The 26033-nt window shown below is 40.0% G+C and overlaps 1 protein-coding gene across 4 annotated transcripts in view; it reads right to left on the bottom strand.

Moving 5' to 3' along the window:
- LOC133400079 (netrin receptor UNC5C-like) overlaps positions 1-26033 on the bottom strand; it is a 332980-nt gene that overhangs the window by 113583 nt on the left and 193364 nt on the right. For all 4 annotated transcript variants that reach the window (XM_061672304.1, XM_061672302.1, XM_061672305.1 and 1 more), the window contains one exon: positions 3472-3615. In XM_061672304.1, coding sequence (XP_061528288.1) covers positions 3472-3615 — 144 coding nt within the window. The remainder of the gene's footprint in view (positions 1-3471; positions 3616-26033) is intronic.

Genomic DNA, 26033 nt, shown 5'->3' with positions numbered 1-26033 from the left:
AATATGAGTTAAGTGGATTTTGTAGTTAACAACAATGAAACGGCAAAGAAAACACAAGGGCTTTGGGTAGAAGTAATAAAAGCATGTAAGTGTATAAATAAAGACTTTACAAGAGCAGCTTCTTGGTTAATATTTAAAAAGAAGGGCCGAGCGTGATGGATTTCCTCTTGTCGAGCCCACTCGGGAATGCCGTCTGGTCCGGCAACAGAGGATGCTCGACTCCATCCGTGAAGCACAACCAATAAAATAAAAACGGAGAAGGCGGCATAAAGGTTACTGGTTATTTCTTCCCGGATTCACCTCTCCCTGACCGCCTGACAAGTCCCTGATCGTCTTACACGGCTGAATGGAGCCGGGGCAACGACGCCCGCAAGATAACCGCAGTGAGTCCGGCTTGCCGAGAAGCGATCGGTCGGGTGATACGAGGCCGGCGTAAAGCATCTCCGTGTCCTCCGGTGGGAATGTTAAAAATGATTTCCCCACGTGGTCGTGAATTTAGGACACATTTACAGTAAACCCCCGTTCATCATGGGAATCACTCCTATCCCAGCTATCTTCGGGCAGGAGGCGGGGTACACCCTGAACCGGTCGCCAGCCAATCGCAGGGCACATGGAGACAAACAACCATTTGCACTCACATTCACACCTATGGGCAATTTAGAGTCTTCTATCAACCCACCTGTTTTGGGATGTGGGAGGAAACCGGAGCGCCCACAGAAAACCCACCCAGGCACAGGGAGAACATGTAAACTCCACACAGGCGGGGCCGGGATTTCAACCCCGGTCCCCAGAACTGTGAGGCAGATGTGCTAACCGGTCGTCGAGATCTTATCATTTTTTAAAAATAGTTTTACACCTCTCATACGCTTTAAACATTTAAATTGATCAAAATACATCAATATATTCATCAGGTTTGCTCTTACTCTTTTGCTGTCAAGAAATGGGAGACTGCTGTATAAAATCACTCGGAGGAAACAAAAGACTCACACAGTTCTCCAAATCGGAGGCACTGCGTGCTTGCTTCAAGATGTTTATTTTTCACTCTCAGTTATATTTTACTTTAAAACTGACACATTAAACAAAAAAAAAATAATGAATCATTGTAGAGTTAAACACCAAAATGTTTAACCAAACCATATCATTTTGTCCATCGTCTAAAGACGTTACGGTAATTATAAATCTTCAAGCAACTGATACTTTAACACACATGGAGCAGCAACATATACAGAGCATAAAACAATACGCACAAGCATATATTTTCTCTGCTTTGACGAGTTTGAAGACTTTTACTGCAGCTTAGTCGTGTTAATTACCTGTATGCTGCATCTAAAATCAGTAGAGCTCAACTCTAAATTCAAACTTGTCTGGTTACTGTAAAAACCCATAAAAGAGGATCCCTGAAAAATCTGCGCTATAGCGAACGATGAACCCATTATAGCAGGAGTTTGCTGTCCGTACGCTGTCGTCCGCCAAAAACCCTTACTTGAGTTGGTGCTCCTTTTGTGTGTTTTGTGACCCGCTCCCAGCCATCCTATTAACTTCGTCGGTGGACCACGACGACACACTGTCGACGACAGGGTCATCTTGGAATGTCTCGAGTTTCAAGTGCAAAAAATTGTTTTCAAGTTAAACAAGATCAGTGAAGTAAAACACAAAGTATTCCCGTTTTATTCATAAAATCTACCAAAACATGAGTGACCTGCACATGCTGAAGAGTTCCATGACAAATGACAACTGCAATAAAAACAATTATTGTTAAATCTATGATCATTATTGTTTTGTATTATGTGACTGGTGAGATTAACATTCATAAATGACAAAAAAATAATAAAGGCAACACTTTTAGTTCTGCCAATATTTTCTAGAAAAAAAGAAAAACAATACTTATTGCATGAAAAGAATAGGTGTTCTTTTCATGATCTAATTATTATTATTATTATTATTATTATTAAAATTGTGATTTATTTTATAGATACAACTTTTTTCTTTATATCTTGGGTAGAAGGGAAAAGCTCACCAAATTCAATAATAATAATAATAATAAGAAGAAATAGTAAATACAATACATCATAGAACAGAAACAAATGTAAATTAATAGACAGAAATATGAATAAAACAAAAAAACTATATATGAAAATAAAAATGTGTAGATATATTAACAATGAGTGAAGAGTTGAAATTTGAGTTTAATAGCAATGCTTTTTAACAACAAAATGTATTTTTATTTGACTCAAATACCGTACTTGTATTCGCAGGCTTAAAAATGTCCTATGCAGTGGCAGTTTCTGGCATGTGCAATATGTGCAGCCACATAGGGCGGCATATCTGCTACATGAAATCTATTGTGTAATGACACGACATGTCAAATAATGAGAGTCGCAACCCAGGAGCCCTACGTCCGTCTCAAGGAAATACAGTATTTCACTATTCCATGACCAATCAACCACGGCTTGACTATTTACAACGTAAACAAGTATTATCAATACCAGCTTCTGAACTTGTCACCGGGAATACAAACATTTCTGCTGTTTTTTTCACGCAAGGAACCGTGCGTGTTCCTTTCCATTTCACTCGTTAAAACAAACACTGTCATGTGGAAATGTGTTAAGAACTTTATGAAGCTAGCATATCTATCTATCCATCCACCCATCTCTCTGCAGCACGGTGAGCAAGTGATGAGCACATCTGCCTCACAATTCAGAGGTTTTGGATTTGAATTCCAGGTGCACCGGCATCCTCCGGCATTCCAAGACCATGCCTATTCAACATTCATAAGACCGAAAAGACCAGATAAATATGTATAAATTGCTACTGTATTGATATTTAAATTATTTTGTCTCTTTTAGCACATTTGAGATTGGAGTAATCCAAAAGTAAATAAAAGTAATCAAGTTTACTTACTTTAATATTTTGGTACTTGTGTTGCGTTACTAACTACACTACACTTCACTGTACACTTTGTTTTCATCAGATAACATCCATCCATCCATTTTCTGAGCCGCTTCTCCTCACTAGGGTCGCGGGCGTGCTGGAGCCTATCCCAGCTGTCATCGGGCAAGAGGCGGGGTACACCCTGAACTGGTCGCCAGCCAATCGCAGGGCACATAGCAAACAAACAACCATTCGCACTCACAGTCACACCTACGGGCAATTTAGAGTCTCCAATCAATGCATGTTTTTGGGATGTGGGAGAAAACCGGAGTGCCCGGAGAAAACCCACGCAGGCACGGGGAGAACACGCAAGCTCTACACAGGCGAGGCCGGGGATTGAACCCGGGTCCTCAGAACTGTGAGGCTGACGCTCTAACCAGTCGGCCACCGTGCCGCCCATCAGATAACAAGTAACCATATTGGAATATATTTTTAAAGTAACCCTCCCAAACCTGATTGTGGATTACTCTATGACTATTGGAAAGGTTTCACTTCACCTTCTAGGCAGAGCTGGTCAGAATGATTGTGCACTGTACTCACATGCGATGCGTACATGGGCCTTGCGACTTTTGGTGGTTCCGGCAGAGCTCCACGCGACGCACTGACACCAGTAATCTTCCGGGCCGAACAGCTCTTCAACCTGCTGCCGGGTAATTTCTATGCTGGCTTCCCTTACCACCAGACCTGCAAAAACACAGCAAATGGCACCGTTACATTTCAAAACCTCAATTAAAATAAAAATGCATGGCTGTAGATGACCACAGTGTGTACCACCGGAATCCCCACAATTGCATATTGCTTTTGTACCATAAAGTTGTTCAACAAAACTATTAGCTTTAATGTAGCAATGTGAAACTGCATTGCAGTGCATTCTGGGACTTGCAGTGTTAAAAGGGATTGTGCTATATGCTGGCTGGACTATTATGATAGATTTAAAGGCTAATCTTGTTCGAAAATATTACTACTACTGCTACTAGTACTACTACCGCGACAACTACGACGACGCCAACGGCTACTACTACTACTATGACTGCTACTACTACTAATACTAATAATAATAATAATAATAATAATAATAAAAGTAAACAATTTTACATTTAAAGGGGACATAAATTATTTTGCGAACTCAACTTTTTCTAGTATTTGGGATGTGATATTGTCACTATGGTGCCTCAGTGAACATGTGAAATATGAATGAAAATCAATTCTGAGTTCCAGACGTTTTTTCTGCCGAGAGGCCTGAAATCAGGTCATTCGAATTTCTCGAGTTTATTTACATGAGTAGCGAACATGTCCGCCTACCTCTCCGCTCCCGAGCCAGCACTGTCAACATAACAAACGCATGTGCCCTCAAAAGTGGGGCTTCTACATGGAGGCAACCAGTCAGAGGAAAGGGGGCGGTCTTATTCAAATATGGACAAAGCGGATACAAAACTGGTCAAACAGAAGTAGCTGTCAGAGGGGCTTTTTCTGGACACACGTATGACAAAACCAAGGTGGTTTTTTTTTTAAATAAAATTGACACTTTTATACTAAGTTCATGTTAGTGAGTAACTCTATGGAGATCTAAATTACAAAAATAAAGGCCCTTTAAAATATATGAAAAATAAGTCTGTGCTAATCTGTAGATGCAGTATTTTTAAAGAGTATAAAAGGTAAACATTTTGTTAAATAAAATACAAATCATTGAAGTATAAAGAGAACAAAATTAATTATGACATTTACAATGACATTCAACTAAATTTCTTTCTTTACATTTTTCAATTTACCCCCCCCCCCACCAAATATTCTTTAAAATAACAAAAAATAACAGTAAAATAGAAAATCAAAAAATGTAAATATAAAAAAACAAGTGAATATATCACTCAATCAATAAATAAAATAAAAAAAACATTATAGAATAAATAACAAAATTAAAAGGAAATTACTTGAATTAAAGATGTCTTTCTGTCAATCTTTGGAAATATTGCTACATCAATATTTGACATTTAAAAATTAAGAATTAGCAAAATAAAACCAGAATTAGAAACCAGAAGAATATATTTAAAATCAAATGTAAATTGAAACATAAAAAATAGCTCATAAATACATTTACGTTTTAAAAAATATGTATTTTTGCAAGCCTTGCTACAGTTAAGGGGAAGACGAACTGGAGAGGAGTGAGGGATCAAGACAGAATGGAGATATACTGTACATCCTCCATATCCTTCAAGCAGGCTACAGGATCAAATGGGACTGTTGAGCCCCTCAGCAAATGTTTTAAGAATAAAAGAATTATGAGGAGGCAGAAGAGGAAGTGAATAGTTAAGCACACAGACTACAGGGAAAGATTAAGAGGTGCGAGAGGCCAAATGAAATGTTAAACCCAGAGGATAGAAAAATGGCTTTTAAGGGAAAAGTACGCAGGGACTTGGATGCGTGGGCGGACAAAAATGTTCAGAGTGAGAGATCCTGTCGGTTTATTACGGGTTCAGCGGTGTTACAAAGACCAACGCCAGCCATCTCTGTGGGGACGTCTCAACGAAGACTCTCAAGAAGTTTAGGCCAAAAAAATAAAAAATAAAGTTCGAAGATAGTAGTGAGGCAAACGGGACTGAGAGTGAGGATTGTGCTTGGCTATTGCTTGCCAGTGGAAGTAAAGTGAAGGCCAGCAAACAGAGGTTAAATAAAGATGAAAAACACTTTTTTTTAATACTAAAATGTTAAATGTTATCAGATACCACAATTTTAATAAAAAATGAACAAATATGTTCAAAAAAAAGCAATGTTTTCTCACCCACAATATTGTCTCTCTGTCTCTTATATATATATATATATATATATATATATATATATATATAAACAAAAACAAGTTTGAACTTAAAATATAGCTGATATAAATTTAAAAATGATTATATAATATAAATATATGTACATTAAAATATATATATAATGGTATACATGTTTAGCATTCCAAGATAAACTAAAATAAAATTAAATAAAGGCTTTCTTGTTAAGGTGATACCATTTGTTGAATTAAAGAAGCTCAATGTTCGAGGATATAACGATGAATGAATAAAAACTGATGTTATTGGATGTTTTTTTTTTTTGTTTTAATGAAAACGAGAAAAATATGTAAAGGCTTCTCACTGAGGAAGTTCTGGCCCACCAGAAATTAAATTTATGAAACACGTTATTTTTTTAAAATAAAAATGAAAAATAAAATTTTAAAAAATGTGGAGTGTTCCAGGATATCAGACAGATTTTTGTATTGATAAAAACGTTTCAAAGCATTTCACATACTTTATATTTTTTATGTTACAGGATATCCCACAATTTCTATTTTTATTACTTTACATTCTTGTAATTTTTGTACTTAAAAAAGGAAAATATGTCAAACAAATGTTACATTTTGCAAGATGTAGAAAGGGATAGAAATAAAAAATTATCCACAGTCGGGTCATGGGGGCAGCAGCTCTACCAGGGAAGCTCAGATTTCCCTCTCCCCAGCCACTTCCAGCTCTTCTGGGGAGATCCCGCTGCATTCCCAGGCCACCCGGGAGAATTTTTTGATGGAAAAAATAAAAAATGTTTGAAAGGTATTGAATGTTCCAACATATACAATCTTTGTAGTCAAAAATATAAGTTTTTCCAAATTTACAAAAACACATCTGACATGTAAATGCCAGCTTTCTGGGCGAGCATTTCAGTGACTTTTCGATCAATCGAGGACGCTTAGTAAATTCTGCCATGCCCCCACCCTCAATGTTAGGGATGTAGTGAGGCAAAGGGGGTTGAAAGTGAGGATTATACTGGTTTAATGGTTATCAGTAGAGAATTGTGGAAAGTGATGGAAAGGTACACAACAAGAGCTAATAAAGAGTACAGAGGGCCAAAGAGTCGCGACACTGAAAACTGACAATGCCAGAATTCCGGCAAACAGGCTAACAAGGGAGATTACTCCGGCTATAACTGCACTGGGGACACAGCAAGGGAGCAAAGGTGGCGACGAAAATGCCAGCAAAAAAGGCAATTAGAAGCAGCGAGAAGCTCGGGAGTACTGTGGTGGAAACGAGGAAAGAAGTTGCACTCAGCCAGAAAACGCAGCACGAGTGCACAAGGGGGGAAAGTGACAGGTAGGAAATCAACCACTGTCCAAGCGTGGGACTTATTTGTTCATTACACAGTGGAAACAACAAAGTTTGATTCGTTTTTTCAAATATTGGAAATAGAAATATGTTCAGTGAACCCTTAAAAGCGAGTGAAGCATCAACAAGGTGGTATTTTCAGTCAAATTACAGTTTAATTGCACTAAAATAAAATAAAAACAAAAAATGCAAGATCCGTTTTTTAACATATAAATTATATTCTTGTAAGAAATTCTACTTATTTTGTAGGTTCCAGTAATAGGCTTGGTGGCATTAAATTCTTTCATTAATGTCAGTACAGTGGAACCTCGATAAAACAGACCACGATATAACGGATATCGGATAAAAAGGACCGTCGGGACTGAACAATGTGTCCAAAAATAGTTTCTATTTGTGACTCAAACTGCCGTTGACAAAGTCTGTTAGCTCCAGAATTGGCCGCATTTGTTTACTTTCGCTGTGGTACAACGCAGGCAGAGAATGTGACTGACGTATTTTCGGGTCACAGATTTACATATAATATTACCTGATCAAATTCCAAAAGACGTATCTCCCATACCTATGTGACGACAATGTTGAATGCAGGGCATTGACATGGCGGGCATATCCATCCATCCATTTACTGAGCCGTTTCTCCTCACTAGGGTCGCGGGCGTGCTGGAGCCTATCCCCAGCTGTCATCGGGCAGGAGGCGGGGTACACCCTGAACTGGTTGCCAGCCAATCGCAGGGCAAACAGAAACAGACAACCATTCGCACTCACAGTCATGCCTACGGGCAATTTAGAGTCTCCAATTAATGCATGTTTTTGGGATGTGGGAGGAAGCCGGAGTGCCCGGAGAAAACCCACGCAGGCACGGGGAGAACATGCAAACTCCACACAGGCGGGGCCGGGGATTGAACCCGGGTCCTCAGAACTGTGAGGCTGATGCTCTAACCAGTCATCCACCGTGCCGCCAGCGGGCATATCATGATGGTTACATCTATTGTCTGTTGTACTGAGAGCACTGTCAGAGAGACAGAGGCGTGGTGGTAGTGTTAACTCTGAGGAATACAAAACACAAGTCTCTGGAGTCTGGAAGATGCTATTTTTGATACAGTAATTTTTTTTTTTTTTGTAAAGCCGCTCTCCTTTGGCAACGGATTTGGAACTAGGAAGCACACAAATTCCTTGCAGCTCTTGAAAGCGACTTGCCGATGATGAATACTGTACATTAACAATGTCACCTTGACCAAGCATACTGGCATGGTAAGTTTGGATAAAATGAGAATCTTTCAAACATTTTAAAAACTTTTTTTGGTATTTATTTACAATACATTTGTACTGCACAATAATTTTGTACTGTGCTTCAATGTAGCAGACATATATCGTATGTAGCGACTATATCGGACGCTCCCCACCCCCCGCCCCTATTAGTCCGTTATATCGAGGTTCCACTGTATTTAAAAAAACATTATTAATATCTTTTTCACACCAAGAAAGATAAGAGACAAAAAAAGAGTATTTATGTATTGAGAAGTTGTTCTGCTGAAATGAATGAAGCCCCAATGGTCCCCCATTGTTTGCTGACAAATCTCCCAAAGTTAGCGTTGCTCGGCTAAATTAGCAGAAGCCTAAACAAAGTCAAACAAAATCCCAGTGAGACACTTATTTTGTTTGGATATTGGATTTGGAGTGTTGTAGCTATGAGGAGATGGAATTTGGGTGGGTCTCTGTTGTGTGACAGAACATCCTGTCAAGAGAATTCTTGTTGTCAACTCGGGAGGTAAAAAAAAAAAATAAATTAAAAAAAATTAAAAAAAGCATCAAGAAATGTGGAGACTGTCACTGACGTCCCTGTCAATGGGTTGAGACCTTGGCATTTCTTTTCGATATTAGCGTGTTATTGATTTTTGCAGTTCAGTCAAACAATTCAACTTTGGCACACTGGAAGCAAACATGCACAAAATACATGTATGGACGGTTTTAGTAATGGCTGCCAAGAATGCTTAAGAAATTCTCAAGTATATCTCCAAAGATCTCGTTTATCCATCCATCTCTCTATCCATCTGTCTGTCTGTCTGTCCGTCCGTCCAGCCATCCATCACGATGAATGGTTGCCGATTCGATTCAAGGTCAATATTGGTTAAGAAAGATACGATCCGAAACAATTCAGTGACTGGAAATGGATTCAGTAACTTCAACTAAAATTCATCCAGTGTGACTGTGAAACAAATATCTGCATACTGGACAGGGCAGGTGACATTTCCGAGATTTCTTGTAAGGGAATTCAGCCAAATTAATTATGGACTTTAAATATAAATATTTTCCTGTTGTCCTTTTGTGTCTCTTATTTAAAATTGTATTTTATGCGTTTTTTAAAGGACTATGAGTCTGCTTAATCTGATTAATAAAAGTTGATTGATTTTATTGCTTTGCAATAAAACAAAGGGGAAAACAGCAACTTATTATGACTTATTTCTGCTATGATTTTATCGTTGGGCAATTTTCTTTGCCTAGAAAAGAGGTGTTTAATTGGTGTTAGAATTATGAAGGGGTCCTTGGAAAAATATCTCCACTGTAAGGTGTTCCTAGCTGGACCCAATGTTTGAGAATCCCTGTTCTAAACAGTTGAATAGTAATGGCTATAAACGAAGCACTGTGAGGTTTTCATGAGGTAAATATTTTTGGACTAGTGTTACTAATACATAGAGAGTTAAATAAATGAACAAACTTTCTCTTTGGAACACAAACGTGAGCCTGAAACAGCGTCCAGTAGTTGACTTTGTCACTGGTTTTCCTCGTGTTTGCCCGAACTCATCTTGAAGGTACTCTACTATCGTTATTAGCGACGAGCAAAGCCAGCTAAGCTTTCTTGGAAATACAACACATACACACACCTCCATATAAAGCCTGGCGTTCTTAAGTCCAGTGAATTGTGTCCTAGTATCAATAGAATCAATTGATTACTTTTACAATGAATTACATCTATATATTTACATCTGGAAGTCTAACTTGCCAAGCAGAGGATCGATCCAGTTGAATTGCAGGAAGATAAATTGATTCATCGATATAATGAATATATCGCTACACCACTATCGATCGAACAGTGGAACTAGAATGGCCTGCCTGCAGTCCAGACCTGTCTCCCATTGAAAATGTGTGCCGCATTATGAACCGTAAAATACGACAACGGAGACCCCGGACTGTTGAACAGCTGAAGGTGTACATCCAGCAAGAATGGGAAAGAATTCCACCTACAAAGCTTCAACAATTAGTGTCCTCAGTTCCCAAACGTTTATTGAATGTTGTTAAAAGAAAAGGTGATGTAACACCGTGGTAAACATGACCCTGTCCCAGCTTTTTTGGAACGAGTTGCAGTCATAAAAATCTAAGTTAATGATTATTTGCTAAAAACAATAAAGTTTTTCAGTTCGAATGTAAATATCTTGTCTTTGTAGTGTATTCAATTAAATATAGGTCGAACATGATTTGCAAATCATTGTACTCTTGTTTTTATTTATGTTTAACACAACGTCATTGGAATTGGGGTTGTATTTAAAACGTGTGTTTGAGTAAGTTTAACTGTATTAAAAAGAATAATGAATTTTAAAAAGTTCTTTAAATGGCATCTATAATGCCATTTTCACCTATTGCAGGAGGGTCTGGAACTCATCCCAGTAATTATGATGATGATGATGAGTTTAATAAAAAAAATCTAAATTGTTGAGGCCAAATCCTCCCCATGAAAACACAAGTTCCTTGGCGGAGGCAATGTGTACACATGACTGCCCTGAAATAAAATAAAATAAAAAATATGTAAAAATATTATTTAAAATACTGTATGTCCCTGTTAAGTGAAAGTTTTCAGGATGTACAACACAGCTAGCTCGCTAACTGCACTTTGCAGTCGTGCAGGATAACCACTGATGCGAACAATACAGTGGGGGAGGGGCCCAAGTACGTCACTGGTCCACATTTAGCCACGGCCAGAAAGTTGTGAAAACTGAAATGGTGAAAAACTGTTTAACATTACGGGCTCTATTTTCATTCTCTATTTCCATAGTCTGCACATGTGTGGCAGAGCGTAAAAACTGCCATATCTTTATTTTTCTGCAAGCATAAGGCTCTCTGCGCGTGTTTGCCTATTTGGCAGACCGGTCTGCGCCAAGCTGGGCGCAATGATGCAACGAGGGTGCGTCCTTTGATATGTGAAAATTTGGTGGCATAAAGTCGGTCTAAATTTACACCTGATGGGACCATGTCTAAGTCCGGCGCAGTCGGTAGACCGCTGGTCTTAACACGATTTGGTGAATTTGATCGGGGCACAAGGTGACAGATTAAAAAGCTCTGAGGGCAATTCGCCAGCAGTTATCCCCAGCTCGTTCTGCATTTAATAAGGGTACCAATTTACGTTGTATGTTGCCACAATGGTTAAGAGCAGTGACAAGAATGTCAAGAGATATCTCCATGCGAGACTGTCATTGGGCCGCATTTAAAGAGGATGAGAAGAGCCACTTTGATTGACGGCGAATGAAGCCGGCTGTGTCCACTCCCACAACAGCGCAGATCGTCCTTTTTTAAATACGCTGGCTTGCATACGTCTGTGAAATTACGTAAATCCAGTCTAACCCACCTTTGCCAGATTTACGCTGGTCATGAAAATAGAGCCCTATAGCTCCACAATTGAGTCGAGCAAAGTTCTCAGTCTTTGCACATTTTAAGAATTATTTAAATAATGTGTATTGAGAAACAAATCTCAGAATTTACTTTACAGGATCTTTGAAGAGATAAAAAATACATACAACTTCATACAAAATTAAAAAAATACAAATACATATTATAATGTTTTTAACATATTTAGTAGTGTTACAATGAAATCATATTTCCTCTACAAGATAAGGTATTGAACTATGCATAAAGCAGGAAGGAGCGACACAAAGATGAACACCGAGAGAGACATCATGAGATTTGTGTCTGCGGGAGGAACTCACGTGGGACACGGACATCAGCAAGTCAACGGACCATGTCCAAGCGAATAGTTCCACTGCGTCTGAGTGTATGTGTGTGTGTGTGTGTGTGTGTGTGAGTGCATGTCTCTCATGCTGACATTAATTGACCAATAGCGTTCCATCTGGGATATGTTTGAATACCTATTATATATACACGTGTAGCGTTAACACGTGAGGGTTAACTAAAAATGGGGTTAACTAAAAATGTAATTAATTTGGGAAAAGATCAAGCCGGAAGCGACGCCTGCGTTACTTCCGGTTTAGCGTAATTCTAAGTTTAATTGTTAAAATCAAACTAATGTGTATCGTAAAGGGGAACCACGTCACTTTTTACATAGATAAAACTTAGGGAAAGTGACGAGAAACCTTTTTATCAGTCTCGTAATCTGAAGGTTGCTACACTTTATGGAATATTGAGTTCTAGATCACAGAGGCTTACTTAAACTCAGAACACACAAAATACAACCACGAGTGGAATTTCATTGAATATTTAATGACATCTACAAGGGATCTAGCGAGAAACACACAAAGGGGTCTAACGAATAAAAGAAAATAACACTAATAATGGTAAAAAGAAGGAAAATAGGCGTACGAAAAGGGAAATAGAAAATCGTGTATTGGACTGAAGTTGAAAACGCGAGCGTTTAACGCGTCCATTCCGGACGAGAGAGAGAGAGAGAGAGAGAGGACAAAGTTGAGATTTTGTCTGAAGCTGGTAATTTCTCCGAAATTATTAGGCACTAATATTGTACAGTCTGGTAATCACTTGCCCTGTCTACTCACGAGCGTAGTTCAGCTGGCCTCTGGGAGTGGTCTCTCTCTGGACGCGTCTCAGGAAGCACACAGACAGATTGGGTTGAAGAAGAAAAAGATGGAGAAAAATAAAACAAAACAAAAGAGGCGGAAGACAGAAAATGGTTGTTTGTCACGCCTCCTTGGGAGAATATGGAGGAGACCACACCCATCAGCTTGAATCTTGTCTACAGATTTGATAAAATGGGTTTAAAATCATATATAAATATAAAATAACCTCACCTTGGTACTCTCTCTCCTCAGAGGTCAATCATATAGGACAGACTGTTTCTACTTTAGTCTTGGCAAATCAACTGCTTATGATTCAAATCACATTTCATGCTGCTTCGAGTCACATCAAGACAAACAATTCTCAAAGTCTCGCAATTGCGCTTGTAAAGTTTACACACTGACACAGACATCAATGCACACATTTGGAATATTTCTGCATGAGTTCGTGACATTTATCCTTGGTCAAACATCAAATGAGAGTTCACGGGTTGCAGTACCCTCAAACGGCAGTGGGTGGCGCCTTGCGTGCACGTTTGAACATTAAGTTGATCGCTTGTTGCTGTATTTGCATTCTATCGTCGATCGGTCCCTTTTGGGCTGTTGTGAGTTCAAACAAAGAAAAGGACTCTTTGATGACTGTAAACCAAGATTTCAAGGGGACCTGCTAATTACTTTAGGGTTCACTAGGTGTCTTGTTGGGGGAGTCTCACAGCCGGGCGGCTTCGAAGGATGCAGTTTATCACACTGTGGGGAGTCACTGGAGTCACATCTACACTCTAACGAACACACTCTAAATGAAACATACAGTAATGGAGTCGCCTATAAATCGCAATGGTTGTTAATAACGTAAGATAAGGAGGGGAGTGGGTGAGAGGGCGCTAAAAGATGTAAAAAGGAAGGTGAGTGGGAGTGATGGAAGGAAGAGAAAGCACAGAGAAGATGAGTAACATTGACAGGAAGAGAGCGAGAGAGAAAGTAAAGATGAGAAGAAATCAATAAGTGCGATGGCAGAAAAGGAGGTCACAAATCATCCCAGCCAATACTTTGTGTGTACGTGTGTATTGTGTATGTGTCAATGAGAAGATGCAGGTCAAAACTAATGGAGACAAAGTAAGCATGTGAGTACACCATATGTCATTAGTCCACTCCAGGCTAATGGAGATATACCGAGATTGTGGCCCTTAAAAAAATAGATAAATAAATCATTAAAAAATATATAATAAATTTAAAAAAAAACTCTTTGGAATATGTCCACACGAACAAGGGCTGTTTTGTTTGTAAATACAAAGGAAATCCCCATTCAAACCAATGAATAATATATACAGTAATCCCTAACCCTAAATGGATTCAAGTCAAGAATTGACAGAGAACAATCACAAGCATAGTAAAAGTAAGGTAAATTCTGTACAGCATACTCAAATGTACGTAACATAAAAATACACACATAAATACAGTGCAGTATACCCATATCCAAAGCATACAATATTATGAGGGAGTGTCAAAGCATGAATGTGTATGCCTGGAGGTAAGTCATAATGACATGGGATGACATTAAAAAATATATTCTGCAATCAGATTCAGAAAAAGCAAGGTCAACTTCTACAATAATAAAGCGAGGAAACAGCCCACAATCAAACGCATGCCACATCACGACGCAATGTTAAAGAATAAGCCTGTATGGCTGGAGATAAGTCAGACATAATTAGACAGGGATCATTTATAAACAAATTAAATTAAAAAAAAAATAAAAAACAGTTAAGTTTAGTTTAGGTCAAAAAGCAATTGTATAAAGTACTTTTTAAAGAAAAAAATAATATTCTTAGATGGCTGAGTTAGAAACAAAAACAGGACTTTTTCAAGAAAAAAAGAACGGAATTTTTGTCAATGGCCAAGTTAGTAGGCAAAATAGGTTTGTTTTATGAGAAGATAAATAAATGAAATACTCTTCAGTATCGGAGTTTGAAAACAATTCGAGACTTTTTAAGGGGAAATAAATGAAATCCTCTTCCGTGGCCAAGTTAGAAACAAAGTCAGGACTTTTGGAAGGCACATTTTTTTAAAAATTAATTTAAGTTGGTCAGCAACTCAATACTTTTTGAAGGTTGCTTTGCCTTCCTTAATAGAACAGTTGGAAAGCAATTCAAGATGAAGACAAATTAATGGTAAAGTTTTCCTCATTGAAGGCATTTTTTCTCATTGATAGCAAAATTAATAAGTAGCGCAAGACGTTTTGAAGGTAAAGAAATGGGATAATTCGCAAAGACAAAATAACAATACAATAAAATGACTTGAGAAACAGGAAGTGGCCAGCTGGCACGCCATACGCAGCAGCGGGCTCGGTTAGACGCGATTGTCCGGCAAGATGACGGCATGAAGGCAGCTCACCGCCTTCTGTCTCCTTAACCCATTACGTTGTATGAACACGCTTGGTTCGAACACGCTAAATGAAACGGATGTTGACTTGTTCTTCTTGATGTTGCAGAGGCTTGTGTTAGAAGAATTCCGGCCTCTCGTGAAATTACCACGCTTGCTGGTTTTGGCAGCGAATAGGCAGCAGATGCACAGATTGTACGTGGAACGCTGTCAAAATAAAAGGGAGGACTTCCTTTGCAGCCAATGTGAAGAAAAAGCAGGCATGTGGGATGAGGGGAAAACACGATAAGGAGATGAGTGGGAAGAATAGAAGCTCGGTTAGAAAGAAAACGAGCAGAGCAGTTGGGGCTTCAGTGGTTGCGGGGAACTGCAATAACCGTGGGGCTTTGAACGCATCACTCAGAGAGACATGAACAAAAAACAATGAATGAGAGTGAGGTTCTCCTAGAAGTAGGTCGGAGACACATTTTGCCCGAGGAGACTAAGGGCCACAGCGACAAAGTAGAGACTATGTCTAAAAGTGTTACTTCTACCTACCTACCGACTTGGGAACTTTACCTACCTTATATTACCAACCTATCCACCTACCTAACCAATCATTCTACCTACCCACCTTATCTACCTTCTTACATAACAATCTGCTATCAACTTTCCTACCATACCATATCCTTCTCCCCTACTTACCTCCCTACCTGCGTGCCTACCTACCTACTGTAACTACCTACCTACCGACCTAAAATAAAAAATAACTGGCTTTTTAAAATATTAATATTTGAATTATATTGAGCTGCAATAGAGGGGATGCTACAATTTCAAACTACAACAAAGATAATAAATAAAATGACCTTTTCAATCACAGACATTTTTAGCTTTGTAAAAAGGCTGACTTTTATTATTGGATTTCGTTTGATAGGCTACCTAATGAAGTCCCAAGTGACAAACAAAGCACATAATTAAATGAAATCCAAAGAAAGGATAAAAAAAAATAAAAAATAGAACTGAGTTGTTAGAGGCGGCACGGTGGACGACTGGTTAGAGCGTCAGCCTCACAGTTCTGAGGACCCGGGTTCAATCCCCGGCCCCGCCTGTGTGGAGTTTGCATGTTCTCCCCGTGCCTGCGTGGGTTTTCTCCGGGCTCTCCGCTTTCCTCCCACATCCCAAAAACATGCATTAATTGGAGACTCTAAATTGTCCGTAGGCATGACTGTGAGTGTGAATGGTTGTTTGTTTGTATGTGCTCTGCGATTGGCTGGCAACCAGTTCAGGGTGTACCCCGCCTCCTGCCCGATGACAGTTGGAATAGGCTCCAGCACGCCCGCGACCCTAGTGAGGAGAAGCGGCTCAGAAAATTGATGGCTGGATGGATGAGTTGTTAGATGATCAGGATGTACTGGAGAGCTTAAGCATCCCCCGAGCGAGTGAGGGGTGCGCAGCTGAACGTAAATCTAGTTCACTTTTTATTAACGTAACATCAGCCATCGCTCAATGCTTATTTCATCCAAATTTTTACTGAATTAGACCTAGATTTATATTGTATACATCACAGCCTGAGCTGTTAAAGAGTATCCACAGGTTACCCAACGAGCGTATGACGGGGAGAATAATAAATGATGAGCAGGTGCGTGACGATGCCTGTAATGAATGCTGAAAGATGAAGAGGAAGAGGAGGAGGATGTGGAGGTGGGAAAAAGACAAGACAGCAGCGATGATTATACAGCATGCTGGCTGTCATCCAGCTGTTATTATTTTTCCTTTCTGACACATCCACACGTCTCAATTAGGTGCACATAATAAGATGGGCAATTCAGATTGTGAGAGTGAAGATACACAGACACCTAATGCGATCAAATAGGGGAAAATATGCCTTTACAAAGATAATGTTCCGTTTTGAGTCACAGAGGTGTTCATTTAACAGTTTGTGCATTACAGAGAACCACCATTATACTGGGGTTCATCAGCATGAACGACATTTATACGGTCATGCCACAGCATTCAATCTGTTTCAAGTCTGGACTTTGACTAGGTCATGCCAAAACCTTCATTTAAGTTTTTTAAGCCATTCAGAAGTTGACTTGGTGGTGCGTTTTGAATCGTTATCCTGCTATACATCCCGAGTGCGCTTGAGCTTGAAGTTACGAACTGATGGTCGAACATTCGCCTTCAGGATTTTGGGGCAAAGAGCAGAATTCATGGTTCAAATAAATCACCGAAAGTCATCCAGGTCTTGAAATTGCAAAGCAGCCCAAACCATCACACTACCACCACCATGTCTGAATGTTGGTATGAAGTTCTTTTTTTTTTCCTGAAATGGTGTGTTACATTAACTCCAGATGAAACAAGACACACACCTTCCAAAAAGTTCAACTTTCGTCTTGTCAGTCTCCCAAAAGTCTTGGGAAGCTTTCATTTGAATTTTATTTTTTTAATTTTTTAATTTTTTTTTAAAAACAAGCCTTTATGTTCTTTTTGGTCTGCAGTAGTTTTTCTCCTCGAAACTCCATACTGCCGTGGATGACATTTTTGCCCAGTTTCTTCCTTGTTGTTGAGTCATAAACACTGGCAATCTTTTGTCTTTTTGTCTTGAGTTTGTTGTCACATTTCTGTCGGGCCAATTATATATTACTCGTGCACTCACTGTAGTAGTCTCACCACGCTGCACGATTTGCATATTTGTTGTTGACCAATACTGGCCACTCATGCCAGAGAAGCATCCGCTCCATTTGCACACTGACTGAAGAGTATCTGCAACATTTGCACAATCAACATTGTCCCAGACTATCGTACTACTCGCTTCAAGTCTCGGCGCCCTTTGCACAATGGTCATTGCACCGGACTATTGCTATATTAGTCATTCGAACTGCTCTAAGTGCTAGAGGACTCGGCATCTTTTTGCACAATTGTAAAAAAAAAAAAAAAAAAAAAAATTTTACCGGCATTACCAGATAACTAGCAACCCTTTATTGTTCAGTGACTGTTTTTCTCAATGTCTTTATGTCTCAAAAGTGTTCTCTGTCAACTGTTGTCCAACTAGCGCGGCTCCAATTACCGGAGACAAATTCCTTGTGTGTTTTTTGGACATACATGGCAAATAAAGATGATTCTGATTGTTGATTGAACAGGCCTGGAGATAATCTTTTGTGTGCTAAGTGAAAATTAACTAATCTTTCCCAAAAAAAATATTGGCCACACTTAATTCAGAATTTAACAAGGAGGGCAATTACCTTTCACAGAGGTCAAAGTAGCTTTAAATGTTTTTTTTTTTCTTCTTTTCCTTAAAGGTCCCATAATTTGGCTATTTAGAACTCCATAGAGTGACTCGCTAACATGGCCTTATTATAAAAGAGTCAATTTAATTTTAAGAGAACACCTTGGTTTTGTTATATTAGTGTCCATAAAAGGCCACTTTGACAGTTTGACCCAGTTTTGTATCGGCTTTGTCCACATTTGGCTGAGAATGGCCCCTTTCCTCTGATTGTTTGTCTCCATGTAGAAGACCCAACCCTCACTGCTTGCAAGCGCACAAGTGTTTGTTAGTTGACAGTGCTGGCTCAGGGGCAGAGAGGTCGGCGGAGATCTTTGCTAGTAACGTAGATAAGCTCGAGAAATTCGAATGACCTGATTTCAGGCCTCTCGGCAGAAAAACTGTCTGGAACTCAGGAATGGAGTTTGCGCCCGGGAACGTGCAGCGCTTTTGTCTGGATGAAGTGTCGGTTTCCTCTTCGAAGAGCACAATCCATCGCCCAGGTGTGAGGGAACCGGCCGGCTCGGCGAACCTTTTGGCGAGGCAGCGAAGTCCGCCGAAGTGAAACGCGTCCTCCTCTTTCTCCTCGGCTAACCTCGCTAGCCGCCGAGCTAACGTGCCGCCAGCTAGTTGGTCGCAGCGCGGCGGATGGAGCTCCTCGTCGGCGGCGCACGAAGGACGAAGTGGCCGAATTTGCCGGCTCCGTCGAAGACGAAGCCCAGCCGCGCACAGGCAAGGCAAACTTTCTGGTGTTTGGACGCCACTCTGTATTTGGGAACTTGTCGACAGCCAGCCGGCTATGTAGCTGGCTGGCGTGCCAAGTGGGCTTTTCCTGGTCCTCGCAAAAGTCGCAACTTCTTCAACTGCTTTCTTGTCAAAATGGCTCAATATTGGGCCTGACGGCTGGGCCTCTGACTGACGGCTGGGCCTCCACCTCTGACGGCTGGGCCTCCACCTCTGACGGCTGGGCCTCCACCTCTGACGGCTGGGCCTCCACCACTGACGGCTGGGCCTCCACCACTGACGGCTGGGCCTCCACCACTGCCGGCTGATGCGGAAGCTGGCAGCGTAAAGCTATATGCAAACATTGCCAATAAAAGAAACAGGGGCCTGCCAAACCCCGCAATACTAAAGCACCGGAAATGGAGGGCGTTCCAAACCGTTAATAACTCTAAATTAATATGGGACTCAACACGTAAACCAAAAGGCATTATTTGTGCACACTTAAATATACGAAGCATTTGAACGAAACGTGATCAGGTCAATCACCTTCTCACTGACTCAAATATTGAGACATGGCTCCATGAATCTTCGCCATCAACAATACTATCTATACCTGGTTATAAAATGTTTAGAAACGACAGACAGGGTTCTAAGGGAGGAGGTGTTATGATTTATGACAAGGACACTTTTAATTGTAATGAAATACATGTTACAGATGAGAATGGATTAGAATTTCTTGGACTAACTGTTTCTTTTTCACAACAAATGTCTTTTATTCTTGTAGTTATTTATAGGCCTCCCTCATCAAATGCCGCTTTTTATGAAAAGCTGGAAATTTTACTGAAACAACTCAATCTTGCAGAAGAGGTGATAATAATGGGTGACCTAAATGTTAATTGGGAAGTTAACAAAGTTAGGAAAAAATTGAAAAGGCTTATGGATGATATGGATATGACTCGGGTAATTAATGGCCCTACGAGAATTACAAACTCCACCCGAACTCAGATTGATCTAGCTTTTACTAATAGGCCAGAAAGGATCTTGAAGCCATACAATATGCTCACAGGATTGTCTGATCACAATCTTATAATGGTCACAAGAAAATTAAATAAAAAGCGCTTCAAACCCTTGGCCACCACTGAATCCAATAGGATACCAAAACATGAACAACAAAATTTCCAAGATTCTATCCAAGAAGTAAACTGGGATGTATTACTCCCTTGTAAAAATTTTGATGAGGATTGTTCTAAATTTGCCAACAAAATACAAGAAATTATTATACAATTTACACGGATAATTAAACTAAAAGCTAGAAAGAATGGCCTTCCTTGGTTAAACACATTTATTCTGAAACTGATGAAAGAACACGATCATTCCTTGAATTTGTCGGTCAAATCAGGATACAATAGACACCACTTTATTTCACTGAGAAATAGGGTAGTGAAAGAAATAAGAACATCTAAAGCTGACTTTTTCATTACTGCTTTGAACAGTGCGAAGGTAAATTAAAAAATAACCTGGAATTATATTAAAAAACTATTGGGTGATACACAAAATAACAAAACAAAACTAATGCATATTAAATTAAATGGAAACATCCTGACGGAACCTCAAGTGATGGCTGATGCTTTTAACAAATACTTCATTGAATCTGTGTCAGAAATCTCTTCTAAGTTTGCAGTAAAACAAAGGAAGGAATACCCTGCATTGTCTGCAATGCAGTTCTTTACTATTACAAATATTACTGAGACCAAAGTTATCGATTTAATTCATTCACTCAAACCGTCTAAAGCAAATGATGTTTTTGGAATGGACACGAGCAGCCCTCAAAGATTTAGGTTCAACTCTTGCTACTCCTATTGCCTCAGTCATTAATCTTTCAATTTCACCTGGTCACTTTCCAAAGGCCTGGAAATCTGCTATTGTTACCCCTGTCTTTAAATTCGGTGGCTCAACTTCTCTGAATAACTACCGACCTATAAGCATTCTTCCGGCCATTTCCAAAGTTGCAGAAAAATGGGTGTCAGAGCAGATTGTCCATTATTTAATCACCAGCTCCCCCTCTCTCCACGCCATGCAGTTTGGTTTAAGATCCAAGCATTCCACTGAAATGGCTACATGCCTCTTCATTGAGAAAATAAAATCTCCTCTCAACAAGGGTGGAGTTGTAGGGGTGGTGTTCTTGGACCTCAGGAAAGCTTTCGATACAGTAAATCACTCTGTTCTTCTTACCAAGCTCTCAAAATTTAACTTCTCTCGCAAAGCTGTGAGCTGGATTGAATCATATCTGTATGACCGAACACAATCTGTATCAGTTAACAACTGCAGATCAGAGTCTCTTAGGTTAACCTCTGGAGTCCCTCAGGGATCAATATTAGGCCCCCTTTTATTTAGTCTTTATATCAACGATTTGCCCACTGTTCGCTCTGAAGCAGAGTGCGTAATGTATGCAGACAACACGGTTTTCTTTGTTCATGGTCGCTCCAAAGATACTGTTGCTGCTCAACTCACTAATACAATGTCCTGTGTCACAACTTGGTTGCAGGAGTGCTGTCTACAGCTAAACATTTCTAAAACTGTAGGCATATATTTCACTACCACAAATAGAGTATCACCTGACCCCGACATACTTGTTAATGGAGAAAAAATGCTAATTGTCAGCCAATACAAACATCTTGGGTTAATAATAGATACACAGCTTTCCTTTAAAGTCCATATTGACAAATTGTGTACAAATATCAAATTAAACCTCGCAAATTTTCGTGCAATTCGAAATGAACTGAAGCCGCAAAAATTTACTTGCATTCAATGATTCTTAGTCACTTTAACTATTGCATAACCAGTTGGTCCCAGGCTGGTCAGAATGCAAAAAAAACATTGGAAGTTTTGTACAAACAATGAAAGTGATGGATAAAAAACCAAGGCACTATCATCACTCTGCAATTTAAAAGAAATACAGTCTTTTAAGCTGGGACAGTCTTCACATATTTGCAGATTTAAATTTGATTTATAAAGTACTGCATGATTTGGTCCCAGCTCCTCTGGCTGAGTTCATCAGCCAAAGAAACAGCTCTGAGCGTGTCACTCGAGGCTCTGTCAGAGGTGACTGTCTCATTCCTCTGCGCAGGAGCACTTTCAGTAAGTCAGCCTGGTCAGTGAGGAGCGCTGGTGAGTGGAACTCAGTACCTGAGGAGGTTAAACTGCTTACAACATACAAGGCCTTCACAAAAAAACTGAAAATGTGGCTAGTTAACACTTATAGCTGCCAACACTAAAAGACAAGTATGTTATGTTGTTTTTTTTGTTATGATCAAAACATTTGTGATTTTATTCTCTCTTAATAGTATAGTTTGATCATGTATCCTGTATTATATTGTCTTGTAGATGTATTTTACTGCTTTTTTACATCATGGCCAGGGGACTACAGATGAAAACTAGCCTTCTGGCTAATTCTGGCTTTTTTAACCATCTGTACTTCATGTGTTTTATGAAATTGCATTGTCCCCTTTCAAATAAACTGATTAATAATAACAATAATGTGTAGATGATTTCAATTCATATTTCACATGTTTACTGAGTTACCATAGAGCCAATATAACATCCCAGATACTAAAAAAAGCTGGTTTGGGAAAATATGGAGCTTTTAATAAATAAAATCACTGCATTTGATGTTTATTTGGGTTATCTTTGTCTGATATTTACATTTGTTTGAAGATGTTAAACATTGAAGTGGGGGAAACTATGCCAAAAAACAAGAATGTGAGAAGAATACTGTCTATCCCTCCTTTATCACACAAGCACACAAGTACATTTGCGATAACTTCATGCAACCTCTATATACTTCACATACACACATGCACACACAAATGTACATTTGTCATGCCTCCATGAAAGCACTGTTACACATACGCACACATTTGTGATGCCTTCATACAACGACTGGCTCTCAAAAAAAAACCACACACACATTTGTGATGCCTTTAGGCAACAACTGTCACACGCACGCACGCGCGCACACACACACACAGGCATGTGTGATGCCCTCATGCAAACACGTCTGTCACCCGCATATACTGTATGCCGGCGCAGAATATATCATCCATCCATCCATTTTCTTCCGCTTATCCGAGGTCGGGTCGCGTGGGCAGTAGCTTTAGCAGGGAAGCCCAGACTTTCCCCTCCCCAGCCACTGCATCCAGCTCCCTCGGGGGGACCCCGAGGCATTCCCAGGCCAGCCGGGAGACATAGTCTCTCCAGCGTGTCGTGACCATAGGTGAGAGTAGGAACGTAGATCGACCGGTAAATTGAGAGCTTCGCCTTTCGGTTTAGCTCCTTCTTTACCACAATGGACCGATACAAAGTCCGCATCACTGCAGACGCTGCACCAATCCGCCTGTCAATCTCCCGTTCCATTGTTCCCTCACCCGTGAACGAGATACTTGAACTCCTCCACTCGGGGCAGGATCTCTTCCCCAACCTGGAGAGGGCACTCCACCCTTTTTCGACTGAGGACCATGGTCTCAGATTTGGAGGTGCTGATTTTCATCCCAACCGCTTCACACTCAGCTGCGAACCGCTCCAGTGAGAGTTGGAGATCACGCCTTGATGAAGCCAACAGAACCACATCATCTACAAAAAGCAGAGATGCAATACTGAAGGCACCAAACCGGACCCCCTATGCACCTCGGCTGTGCCAGAAATTTTGTCCCTAAAAGTTATGAACAGAATCGATGACAAAGGGCAGCCTTTATCACAAGTACACAAAAAATTACTGTACATTTGTGAAAACTGTAAGATATGAACGATGAAAAAGAAAAACAATGGAACATGAAGGGAGGCAAAGGGAGGCGTGAATCCTGTTGGACACAGACTTGAGCAATGATGATATACAGTTGAGCGATGTCTACGAAAGCACATAGTTTTGTCTTCTTTTAAATCATGATGTGACACAAAAATCCTCAAAATACCAAGTAGAGCATTCTTTCTGCTGTGTGTGTGTGTGTGTGTGTGTGTGCGCGCGCACGCCTTTTAAATCATGATGTGACACAAAAATCCTCAAAATATCAAGTAGAACATTCTTTCTGCTGTGTGTGCGTGTGTGCGCGTGTGTGTGCGCGCGTGCGTGCGCGCGCGTGTGTGTGTGTGTGTGTGTGTGTGTGTGTGTGTGTGTGCGTTTGTGCTTGTGTCTTTGCCACATTGAGTGCGACTGATAGCTGAATCAGTGGAAACATCAAGCTGGGCTCACTTCCTGTCTTGGCTTGGTTACCCGCAAACACAACTGGGACGTTAAATGATGCACAAAGCACCAGCAGGTTCCACCATGCACCACACAGCAGCAATTGCGGAGCTTTGTCCAGCGCGGAAGATGGTGTAAGATGACAGGACTGTACCGTCTTTGATGATGGGATAGGATGGGAACAACAGCCCCATTGCGGCTCAAAATGACAAAATGAGAAAATAAACCCCAAGTGAAAAAGTCAGAGAATGCCATAGGTTAGTTAGCAGGCTACTTATTAGTTCATGGAGGCTCATACAAGATAAAAGGATCATACCATTTAGAATCTAGGGAGGGGGAAACAATTGTATTGTTTCCAAAGAGCAAAATGTCGAAATTAAAGGTCCTGTATTTTGCAAAACCAACTTTTTCTTGTATTCGGGATGTAATATTGTCTCTATGGTCCCTCAGTAAACAAGTGAAATATGAATTAAAGTCGTCCAGTCGTATTCCTGAATACCAGAAGTTTTTCCGCCGAGAATTTCTAGAGTTCATCTACGTCACTAGCGAAGATCTCCGCCTACTTCTCCGCTCCCGAGCCAGCGCTATCAAAATAACAAACACGTGTGCTCTCACAAGTGGGTCTTCTACACGGAGGCATCCAATCAGAGAAAAGGGGGGTCTTATATGGCCAAAGCAGATACAAAACTGGATCAAACAGAAGTAGCTGTCAGAGGGGCCTTTTCCGGACACTCATATGACAAAACCAAGGTGTTTTTTTTTTAAATGATAAGTCCATGTCCATGTTAGAGTGTCACTCTATGGAGGTCTAAATAACTAAAACATGGGACGTTTAAACAAGTTAAAAGTCAGGCAACCGTGTATATTACTTAGCCAAATAAATGTTAGCTAGCAGGATACTTCCTGGTTAAAGGGTGGCGAAGAGGACAAGAATGTACCATTTCTGATTCCCGGGTAGGTATGGATGTTTCCATTACGACTTAAATGGTGAACAGAGGAACTAGAATCTTCTACAAAAGTGGGAAAAAACAGCAAGGCGCCATATTTACGTTTGTTTGTCCATTCATATGTTAGCATTGGCTATTTCCTGGTTCAAGGAGAAACCTGTTACAAGACAGGACTGTATCATGTTTGATTTTGGGGCAGAGCAGATGTTTTCATTGTGACTTAAACGGTAAAAAGATTAACTATATTTTCCTACAAAATTGAAAAAAACCCACAGAATGCCATATTCATGTCTGCTTATCCATCCATATTTTAGCAAGCTACCTCCTAGTTCAAGAAGAAAGACGCAAGACGACAAGACTAGCCAGACCAACAAAGAGAAAACAAATTCCTCAAAAATAGAACGTAAACAAAACCAAAAAAAATAATAAAGAGTGCTACAAATGTGTGTTCCAACTCCTGGTTCAGGAGAATGATGAAGACAATAGGACTGGACCACGTGTGATTCTGAGAAAGCGGTGGCGTGATGTATTTATTTTGTGTTTTGCTCGTCGAAGTTGGCCGTATCAACTTTCGCTCTCACCAACTAATCAGAGGATGGAAAATTGCTGACAAATTTGAAATTGAATTTGCTAGAGGAACAGCCCCATTGGCGACAAAAA

The sequence above is a fragment of the Phycodurus eques genome, chromosome 3, assembly GCF_024500275.1.
Source record: "Phycodurus eques isolate BA_2022a chromosome 3, UOR_Pequ_1.1, whole genome shotgun sequence".
In the NCBI taxonomy this organism is placed as follows: domain Eukaryota; kingdom Metazoa; phylum Chordata; class Actinopteri; order Syngnathiformes; family Syngnathidae; genus Phycodurus; species Phycodurus eques.
This window is presented reverse-complemented; position numbering and strand designations above follow the sequence as displayed.